The sequence below is a fragment of the Sus scrofa genome, chromosome 4 (genome assembly GCF_054392235.1).
Source record: "Sus scrofa isolate SSC_HxYL_T2T_F1_AM1 chromosome 4, Sscrofa_HxYL_maternal_Yorkshire_Landrace_v2.0, whole genome shotgun sequence".
NCBI lineage: Eukaryota > Metazoa > Chordata > Mammalia > Artiodactyla > Suidae > Sus > Sus scrofa.
In genome coordinates this window covers 40152043-40162648 of record NC_139386.1, presented here as the reverse complement: position 1 = coordinate 40162648, position 10606 = coordinate 40152043, and the positions used below count along the sequence as shown (strand labels likewise).

The 10606-nt window shown below is 46.6% G+C and overlaps 1 protein-coding gene across 3 annotated transcripts in view; it reads left to right on the top strand.

Moving 5' to 3' along the window:
* Positions 1–7328: 7328 nt before the first annotated feature.
* Positions 7329–10606, top strand: part of SDC2 (syndecan 2) — a 168557-nt gene continuing 165279 nt past the window's right edge. For 2 of the 3 annotated variants that reach the window (XR_014842730.1, XR_014842729.1), the window contains exon 1: positions 7329–7857. Coding sequence is in view for 1 of the 3 variants with exons in the window: in NM_001315754.1 (NP_001302683.1) it covers positions 7798–7857 (60 nt within the window). In the remaining 2 variants the exon portion in view is untranslated. 3 annotated transcript variants of the gene reach the window in all.

Here is a 10606-nt window from a genome sequence, read left to right as displayed (position 1 = left end):
CCATTTTCCTTATTTCTATCTGAATTCAAAAGAGTAATTTTTGGTTTGTTTTAACAATTGGGTTCTCTTTACTTCCATTTCAGATCTTACAATTTTGGATTTTTATGCTCTTCCTCTAAGTTTTTATTAGAGTTTAAACTTCTTAAGATGCGTTTTTTGTTTTAGAGGTAGAATGACAAGAACACTTGTTTCTCATGCCCCTCCTCATGCTACTTAGCTTTTTGTTTGTACTTTTCGCCACAAGAGAAATACTTCTATGAGCAAATGTTACTAATTCTCAAATAGTCTATCCTAGGTTATAATTAGTAGGTGAGAATTAGTGTCTTAAGTTCTCTTATTCAGTCGAGGAGGGTCAGAAAGGCTACCTGGAGCAGGTGTATGCCACATACTAGGCATTCAAATATTTGCCAGTAAGGACATTTCTAAACTGACATTTAAGGGGCAAGTGAGGATTAACCAGAAACTTGAAAGAACAGGCAGGGTAAATACTAAAAATGACAACTGGCATTTATTGAGACTACTGACATTTATTGGAAATTCCCTACGTACAAAGTAACTCGATAACTCCTTTGATGTTAGCTCGCAGATTCCATGCCATAACCCTATTATTTCCAATCTGCAGATGGGGAAACTGAGGCTTAGATTTGGTAGCTTGCTGGGGCATTAAGATTTCTTAAAACACCATAAGGGGTGGGACTGGGAGTCACACTTCAGTATGTCTGTTGCCAAAGCCTGAGCTGTTACCCACTGCAGTGTTCAGCTTCCCCTAACAGCCAGTGTAAGAGGCTACATGTTCTGTCTCTTTAATATATTGGGTTATTTAACAACTTACCCAAGCCTGATCATGCTACCTGTTTCGCATATCACCACCTGAAATAATTTAGTAACATTTCACACCTGGATATTTGTGCACTTTGCCTTCTAGAGCTTTAGAAGAATGTACAATGAAGCAATTTCCAGGATTAGCCTGCAGGTGGTCCCAGTATTAATACCATTCTATTCAGAGAACTGTCTATGTATTCTATCCTACTTTTAGAATTAAGATACCTCATTCAATTCAATAATGAGGTAATTTAATAAGGTAAACCTTTTTCCTAAATTTTTTTCTGAAGATCAAAATATTTTTTATAGGAGTTTGTCTTCGCTAAAATTGTTCTTTACTCATATATGCCTGTAAAGCACTAAATGGCAAGGGTTCTTTCTATTCTATTCCAAGAAAAGGTAAGGTAGTCAAAACTCTGCCTCCTTTTCAGCTCTGTCTGGGATCATTTGCTTATCAGGTATAGAAACCCTCTTAAACTGACTAAGGGAAAATGGAGAATTTACCTTCAGGATACGAGACTAGCTTGTAAAGGAATAAAGTTGATTTGGGTCTCAAAAGAGGAATTGAACAAAGAAAATCAGGAACCTACTAATCTGGAGTTACATGCTCTCTATTTCTTTTCTCTTCTTTTTTTCTTCTTATGGTTGCACCTGCAGCATATGGAAGTTCCTGGGCCAGGGGTTGAATCCAAGCTGCAGCTGAGGCCTACGCCACAGCCATGGCAACACCAGATTGGAATCGCATCTGTGACTTACTATGCAGCTTGCTGAAACATTGGATCCTTAACCCACTGAGCGAGGCCAGGGATCAAACCTGCCACCTCACAGAGACAGCATCAGATCCTTATCCCGCTGAGCCACAACGGAAACTCCATGTGTTCTCTGTTCCTTGTTCTCTCTGTTCACCTGCTTTATTCTTTCCACTGCAGATCAGCTCCTTTCATTTTAGCACACGAGCACCACTTACCAGTTTGGGATGACTGTACAATTGAGTTAGACTCTGAGTGCCTTGGTTTAATGATCTGAAAGGTGGATTGGATTGCAACTGGACCACTAATAAATTGTCTCTCTTCACATCCAGTCCTGCTCTGTATAATTGTGAGCAAGGAGGTGCGAGACCATTTAGTATAGAGTATGCAGGGCTTTCCTCCAAGGCCTTGGAGACGGTGGATCTCTAAGAAGAGTGAAGGGGTAGGGCTTGCTGCTATTAAATACTAGTCCACAGAAAGTACCATTTTACATAAAATCAGACAAGATGAGATAGTCCTGTCCAAGTGGACATTCACAAAGGCCATGCAAATAATTTGAAGATGTCTTTATGGAACCTTCCTGAGTCCGCATGTCCAAGTCTGGCTCTTAGGAAAATGATGCCCAAGAATGATGCAGTCTATAAATAATGTTTTCTCTCAATTTTCATATCTGATTTTAGGATAAAATTCAACAAGGACCTTAGTCACAGATTTGTAACTTGAGGATAACTCTTAGTCTAAAATGTATGAACTCTTAACATGTTTCAAGAAAATTTACGCAGAGTTCCCATGGTGGCACAGTGGTTAATGAATCCGACTGGAAACCATGAGGTTGTGGGTTCGATCCCTGGCCTTGCTCAGTGGGTTGAGGATCTGGTGTTGCCGTGAGCTGTGGTGTGGGTTGAGGACGCAGCTTGGATCCTGCGTTGCTGTGGCTCTGGCGTAGGCCGGCAGCTACAGCTCTGATTCAACCCCTAGCCTGAGAACCTCCATGTGCCAAGAGAGCGGCCCTAGAAAAGGCAAAAAAAGAAAAGAAAATTTACGTGTCTACTCCATGAGCACCCGGCAAGAGGCAGTGATCCATGTATGTTAATCAAATGAATGGCTATCAGGTTTTGCCAGTCTTTGAAGAACCATGCCACTCTGTTAGGGAGACCAATAAGGGTGTTTTGCCTCCTGTTTATTCAGGGGATAATTCATGTATTCTACAATTTTGGCTTTCCTGCCTGTGTCCTGTTGCTTAAAATGTGACCATTTTGTTCCATATTAGCACCGAATCAAATTATGAAACCCGTATCAGCCAACTTCCCTGGAAAAGGGTGGATGAAAGTGAGTGGAAAGATTGAGCTTAAGAATAAATTTGGGGAGTTCCCGTCGTGGCGCAGTGGTCAACGAATCCGACTAGGAACCATGAGGTTGCGGGTTCCATCCCTGCCCTTGCTCAGTGGGTTAACGATCCAGCGTTGCCATGAGCTGTGGTGTAGGTTGCAGACGCGGCTCGGATCCTGCGTTGCTGTGGCTCTGGCGTAGGCCAGTGGCTACAGCTCCGATTAGACCCCTAGCCTGGGAACCTCCATATGCCACGGGAGTGGCCCAAAGAAATAGTAAAAAGACAAAAAAAAAAAAAAAGAATAAATTTGGGGGGAATTGCCTGTAGATTTTCATCATGGCCTCCACTCACTTGCCATGATTAGCATCAGTAATTAATAGTTGGCAGGTTGGATTTCCTCTGAGGCTCAGGTTCTAGCATCTTCCAAATGAATCTAGTCAGGTCTGATCCTACTAAATGGATTTCTAGCATAGACCCCTGGGAGAATTCCAGAGGATGGCGAGTGGAAGAACAACCGAGAACAACCAAGTGGCATATGTGCCTTCTGCAGGTTCCTGCTCTGACAGCTCACCCTGGGACACAGCACCTGCTTGTCCACAGTTATAATATGATATCCTCAGATACCATAATGACAGAGGCCAATGTGTCAGCTGAGGTTTAAAAATACGTCTCCACTAGTTTTCATTTCCATGACATCATTTTGTCTCGTGAGCATTATTTCTTAATTTTTACATTTCTGCCTCTTAGGTTCTCTGTGGGTCCATTTGTTATATTTTCTTCTTAGATTCTTGACGTAGAGTGTTTCTTCTGTAGCAATCAGTGAAGCTGTTTGGGAAGGGATTGGTGGTGGTTGTATTTGCTGTGCCCGTCAAAACATGGTCCTCAAATGAAGACCCTGAAAGCATATATTAGACAGGAGCCTGTGGCTCTCCTCACAAGCTACACTTAGCATATTAGATAACACTCCACAGAATTCTACCTTATCAGTCCTCGTAGGGTTAAAAAAAAAAAAAAAAATCCAAGCGTTCCCATCATGGCACAGCGGAAATGAATTCGACTAGGAACCATGAGGTTGAGGGTTCGATCCCTGGCCTCACTTAGTGGATTAAGGATCTGGCATTGCTGTGAGCTGTGGTGTGGGTCGCAGACATGACTTGGATCCCACATTGCTGTCGCTGTGCTGTAGGCCAGCAGCTGTAGCTCTGATTAGACCCCTAGCCTGGGAACCTCCATATCCTGCCAGTGTGGCCCTAAAAAGACAAAAAAAAAAAAATCCAATTAGCAAAATGAATAAATTGGTGGCTATAGGCTGAATGTCTGTGTTCCCTCAAAGTATATATGTTGAAATCCTAACCTCTAAAGTCATGGTATTTGGCAGTGGGGCCTTTGGGGGTGCTCAGGTCATGACAGCCTAGCCTTCACAGATAGGACTAGCAGCTTTACACGAGGTTCCCCAAACCTCTCTCACCTCCTCTCCATATGAGGACACAGAGAAAAGACAGCCATCTATGAACTAGGAAGATTGCTCTCACTACACCCTTGAATCTGCCAGCGCCTTGATCTTGGACTTCCCAGCCTCCAGAACTATGAGAAACAAAATTGTTGTTGTTTATAAGCCTCCAAGTCTACGATATTTTTCTTATAGCAGCCCAAACAGACAAAGACAGGGCCTTCACCATTGCCAAGTTTAGCCATGTTTCTAAGGCCAGGAGACATCCCCCACTCCCACTCAGCATGGGTAACTTTTTTGTAGCCAGCTCTTGTGTAAGTGGTTTCACTGTGGTTTTCACACAGTCAGATTATCCTTTTGACTACACCTGTTCAGGCATTTTGAGCACAAGATCATGAACATTTGTTTATCATATTGCTGATATTCTATGACTCTCAAAACAGCACCATGGCCTTGTTGTACATGCTCTCAAGGCTACATGACCATTGTGAAAAATACCAAGTCACCGAGAGTCTCATAAATGTCAAGAGCCTTGGAATATGTCCTCACGTGCACAGATATATTCCTTCAACAGATGCATCTGCTAATTCATTTTTATCACTGTCCACCCCAGCTGAATCAGAGAGCAGTCGCCATGCCTCTCTAGCTGGATGCCTCAATAAACAGCAATAGCTGTGAGAGCCAGCAGAGAAATGCCTTTTCCCCTTTCTTTGGAACTCTAACTTATTTGATGGGTTCTTAACTGTTGGGGAGAAAAGGGGTGTGGCCTTGCCCAAAGCCTGGAGAATAGACTGGGTCTCTAAGAGGCAGAGTGACATTTTATGGCTCTGTGCATTTCTCTCACCATTGCTCCTTGTCCTTTGGAAACTCCTTCAGAAGTCTCCCCATCTCAAGAAATTCTATGACTCACAAATGAATTCTTCCAACCCACAGGTTTGGAGATCCATAGAATTGGGTTTGAAGCTCCCTCCTTAGAAGCTGCTAACTTAGGGTGTGTAGCCTGATCCTCTTTTACAGCAGGGGGGCTGTTAACACACACTCATGGAGGTTATAGGATGACCATGACGCCTGGACTGGAAGTTCTGCAGAAGTGGGAATGGCCATGTCTACCTGTGTTCAACCCACAAAGAATCTATTTTAAAAATATATAGTTCATTCCTCCAAGACCCAAGCCAGACCCACACTGACCCACAGGGGCCAGCTCAGTTTTGGTGGAATCAGAAGCGTCTGATGTTACAATGCTCAGTCCCTTGATATTTTTTTCTTTTCTTCACTTTTCCATTTTTCCATGTTACTTTTTGGCTGCCAATACCTTAGATTTGCCTGTTGGGAGCTTGGTAGTTGGGACTTAAAACCCAAAGAGCTCAATGTCTCAGACTTAGCATTCTCTAAAGTTCTCTCTAGTTCTCTAAATTTCTTTCTCTGAGATTTCTTATGGTGAGAGGTTGCTAAGACATTGTAGTTCGCACTTAGAGTATGACTGTAAATATATATATTTACAGTATATATATATATATATAAATGCTTTTTATTTTTTCCTTTATAGCTGGTTTACAGTGTTCTGTCAATTTTCTACTGTACAGCAAGGTGACCCAGTCACACATGCATATATACATACTCACAATATCCTCCGTAGAGTATGACTGTATATTATTCTAAGTTCAAAAAGTATCAAGGTCTGGTGTCTATATATCTACATCTAGGTTTCTTAAAGGCTCACAACTCTTATGCAGTATAGAGTTTTAGATCAAAGTTTATCCAATAAATATGTATTGTATATCTTTAGGCAACAGGAATGAGAATACAGTGGTGAACAAGACAGAAAAGTCGCTGGTCTCCTGGAGTGGGCATTCTAGGACCAGACTGGCTCTACAATTCATTTACTCCAGAAATTAGAGAGAAAAATAGTGGTAGAAACTGGCAGGGAGTTTGCCATGTCCGGTAGTGCACTAGAGACACAGAACTGAAAAAAAAAAAAAAAAAAAAAAAGACTTCACCACAAAATACTTGGGACCAATTACTTCCATTCAGGAAACACATGCTCATCATTTTCTTCAAACTAGAAATTACTTTATCCTGCTTTTCTTTGAAGTTCTCTTCAATCTGTTATTGTTCAGGGTCTCTATCCAATTTCTCATCAAATTGCCCTATTTGTAGCTTCCAAACATTAACACCTCTATGTTGAAATGGAGCCTATAAAATGCCTTCGGGGCTTAAACCATGTGTGAGGCAGAAATGGTATTTAAGCCCTTAATGAAATTATGAGCTTTTAAAGGGTTGCGTTTTGGGTTTATGGGAGCTTTCCTCCAGATTTTTTTTTTGGGGGGGGGGCGTTAGGGTGGGTGGGAAATGCTCAACACACGTTTATTACGTTTATTGTTTTCGCTTTTAAAATACAATTTTCATGAACTAGCGATTTATGAACACTTTACACTGCTTGAAAGCATCTGTAAACTTGGTGTGTGTGTGTGTTTTTTCCAACTCTCAAAGCAGCTTCTTGCTACTGGTCGAATTCCAGCCGGCAGAAAAGCTAAATATGTCTCGTCGCTTCACCGATCTTTCTCCAGAAAAGTGAAAGAGAATAGAAAATAGAGAAGGAGCAAGGGGGAGGCGAGAGGAAAAGGCGAAGGGGTAAGGGGAGAAGGAAGCCAGAAAATAAAGGAGCGCCGGAGCACAGATTGCAGACGAGCAGACCCAGAGCAGCCACAGCGCGGAGCTGCCGGCGGCCACTGGTCCCCCGAGCTGCCAATCGCGGTGTAATCCTGTAGGAATTTCTCCCGGGTTTAGCAGGGAGTCACACAGCCGCCTCCTCTCCCGAGTGGCCCGGAGAAGCCCAGAGAAGCTGGCTGGGGAGGGAGGGAGGGAGCGGGAGGAGAAGAGGAGGTGGAGGAGGAGGACCCTGGGAGGGAGGCGGCGGCGCGGGAGGAGGAGGGGCGCAGCCGCGGAGCCACTAGCCCTGCCGGACGCGCTTCTCTCCAGATACTCCCAGAGCTCCAGCCGCGCGGATCTCGCGCCCCCACCGCTCTGCCCCCAAACTTCAGCTGCAGCTACATTCCAAGCCATCTAATTTATTCCTCAAAAATCAGAAACCGAGCCGCGACACGGGGAAGGAGTCCGCGGAGGAGTAAAACTACAGCAGAGCAAGAAGGGCTCCAGAGAGCTGCCTCCCCGGAGCAACAACTCGGCGTCGGGAGTGTAGGAACCAACAAGTGAGAAGGCGCCGCGTTCCCCCAGCGCAGCCGCGGGCAGCGGGAGCAGGCGCAGGAAGAAGAAGCGAGCGCCCCGGAGTCCCGAGCCCGAACCCCCGAGCCCCCGAGCCGGAGCCGCGGTCGCGGAGGCTGCTCCGCTCCGGATTCTTCGGCGCGGGCTGCGCCGGGCGCTGAGCAAGAGGTTCCGCTTCTCTCTGGTTGCAAGCGGCGGCTGGGAGCAGCCGATCCCCGGGGAATATGCGGCGCGTTTGGATCCTGCTCACCTTGGGCTTGGTGGCCTGCGTGTCGGCGGAGTCGGTGAGTGGGCCAGGAGGGGGACGCGCGCGCCACATAGGGTGTCGAGGCCGAGCGGGGTGCGCAGAGCCCGCGGGGAGTCGGGGAGCGCCACCTGGGGGATGCCCCCCACTCCCAGCTGTGTCAGCTCGGCCCCCGGGGATCTGCTGGGACAAATGCGCTCGCTCCTCCGCCCCTTCCCTCCTCCCTTTCCCGCAGAAAAGCGCCGCTCCCTGGAGTTGCCTGGAGGTCCCCCGGGATCAGCAAGAGAGTACGGCAGTTTTGTCGAACCGCAGAGGCCCCAGAAATCTCTCCCAACTTCTTCGCCCTCGGAGGGTCTTTCTTTATGGCCGGGAAGGACCGATGGGGAAGGGTGGCCGGAGAGAGGATGTCGGGAAAGGGCAGCGTGAGAACTGGTCCCCTCCGCGCGCTCCCGGAGACCCAGGAACGACCTGGAAACTTTGGGGTCCCTTTGTCAGCACACACACACCCCCACGCCAGCTTTCCTACTCCATTGAATGCACGTTCTGGGGAGATGGGGCCCAGCTTTGAGAAACCCGCGAGTGTCCGGAGAGGAAAGTTTGCAAAAGTTCTTTTGTTTGATGTTCCGGGTGGCTGGGGTAAGGGAGCAGACACTGCGTGGATAAGCTACCCGCGGAGGCACAGTCGTCGGTCCCTTGGGGGGTGAGCGGGATGCGCCCCAAAATGCCAGGATGCGGACCCCTGGACTCCAAGTCTTGCAACGACCCGACCTCCTTGAGGGTCGGGGGGCGGCTTGCGGGCCCTAAGGAACAGGAGGGCATTTTGGTAGGGGTTGCGCTCAAGTGCAGCAGCTGGGCGAGGTGAGGTGCCTGAGACACTGAGCTTGGCCTCGGGTCGCCTGGCTGCTCGGAGAACCGGGGCTTCCAGCCCGCCACGCTCGTCCTCGCGGGCCCCGGCTGGGGTGCACCGAGGCTTGGAGGAGTCTCTTCTCCCACGGGCCCGAAAGCGGGCATCTAGCTTCCCTCCCTGGCCTCGGCGGTGGGAACTTGCTTTCTCCCCCTTTGGGTCGCGTTTCGGGGGTTGGAGCTTGTTTCCCTCCGACACCCAATGAGCGCCCTCTAAAGGGAACTGCCTCCTGGGTTTTGATTTGTGCGTGACGGCCCCTACCTGGGCGCTCTGAGCTTTGTCCGGCTGGGTGGAATCCCAGCACCCGGATCACGTCTGCAGCCTCATTGCGGTCTGGGACCTCGGTTAGGGAGTGCAGCTGTTTCTGTCCCTTCTGGTTCCTCATATCTCCTCCTTGTGCCACCAAATAACTTGTCCATTTCTAGTAATCTGAACTGCCTTTTCGAAGACAATTAATGTCATCTTTAAGGTGGTTTCATGAGTTTCCCCCCCCCTCGCCTGTTATTCCCCCCCACCCGATTTGGAATCGGGAAACCTCTTTGGCCCTGAGCAGCAGATGGGCATTTTTTCATCGGTGTGGGAGCCTCTGTGTATGCTATGGGGTCCTCAAATGTTACTCTGAGATTGGAGAGCAGGTAGGATTGTAAACGGAATAGAGTAGATGGAAATGTGGGTGCTCCGGCTGTGAAATAAAACTCTGAGCCTTATCAGCATTTCTCTGTGGCAAATGATCGTTTTATCTGTTAGGATTGGTCCTTTCCCAGCCAGTTATGAACTTTGTGCTCTTTCCACCCCAAAAGGGAAAAAAGAATCCCTGTTTATTTCAGAAAAACATTATTGCTCATCTTGTTGCAAAAGAGGGCAAAGGGAGAATTCCAACTAAAGATATTCAGGAGAAGCCTGCCTAAAAAGCAGGACAGGGTTAAGGAGGTCCCTTTTTGCTGAGTCCTGTTCAGGAATTGTTACTGTTTGGGGATTCTAAAAGAAGAACGTCTCTTTGGGTTTTTGCGTCAATCTGACCTTGCATCTTAAGGAAGCTTTTTGGCTGAATGATACTTGTCTTCTCTGGTGGTATCTTTTCCCCCCAACCCTGTCTTTAGGGTCTGAATATTTCTCAGTTCCGACCAGAACTGGATGCTTTCCTAGTGAGCTCTTTCACTGTGGCAGATACCATTTTCAGTAATTGGTATATCATTCAAAAGGGTGATTAGATATTTTTTAAAATGTCAACTTGGAGACTGTAGCCGGCAATCTTTGTTAGCCAGTGAGTCAGTTTTTCTCCATAGAAGCAGTTTCCAAGCTCAGGATGGCCAATAATCCATTTAAATGACTTTTCAGTCTCTTGTTTGTTTCACGTATAGCAGCATACATGTAGGCAAAGTTGAAGGACTGCAGTTTTTCAACGTTCAGCCATTAAGGTGCATTATTTCCAGTCCTGTGCATTTTAATTTGAAAACTGCAACTGTTGCCTGGGAATTAGAAGTCGTGATCATCTGAGCTTAGAAAAGGCCTCTCTTTTTTAGAAAAGGAAAAAGGAAAACTGTCCACAGTTAGTGAATTCTGGAATTTTATACTGAGTTCAAGAGGGGAAAAAAGAGGTCTCAGCAGTCAAGGCTCAGAGCTGTCTGTGGGAACTGGAGGTGCTTTATTTCTGGGCGCTGGAGACAGCAGGGAGAGCGTGATCACGGCAGTGGATTTAGCCTTCCCACCGCCCTTGCGAGGGGAAGGACTGACAGAGTGTGGCAGTAGTGATATGCTGTTGGTTTTCTATCAATTTTTTACAAGAGACTGTTTATCTTTAGAACTAATACATTGCAGACGGCTATAAACACGTAATTGGACCTGGGAATATGTTTAAGAAAAGGAAGCGTTTTGAACTAGTGGA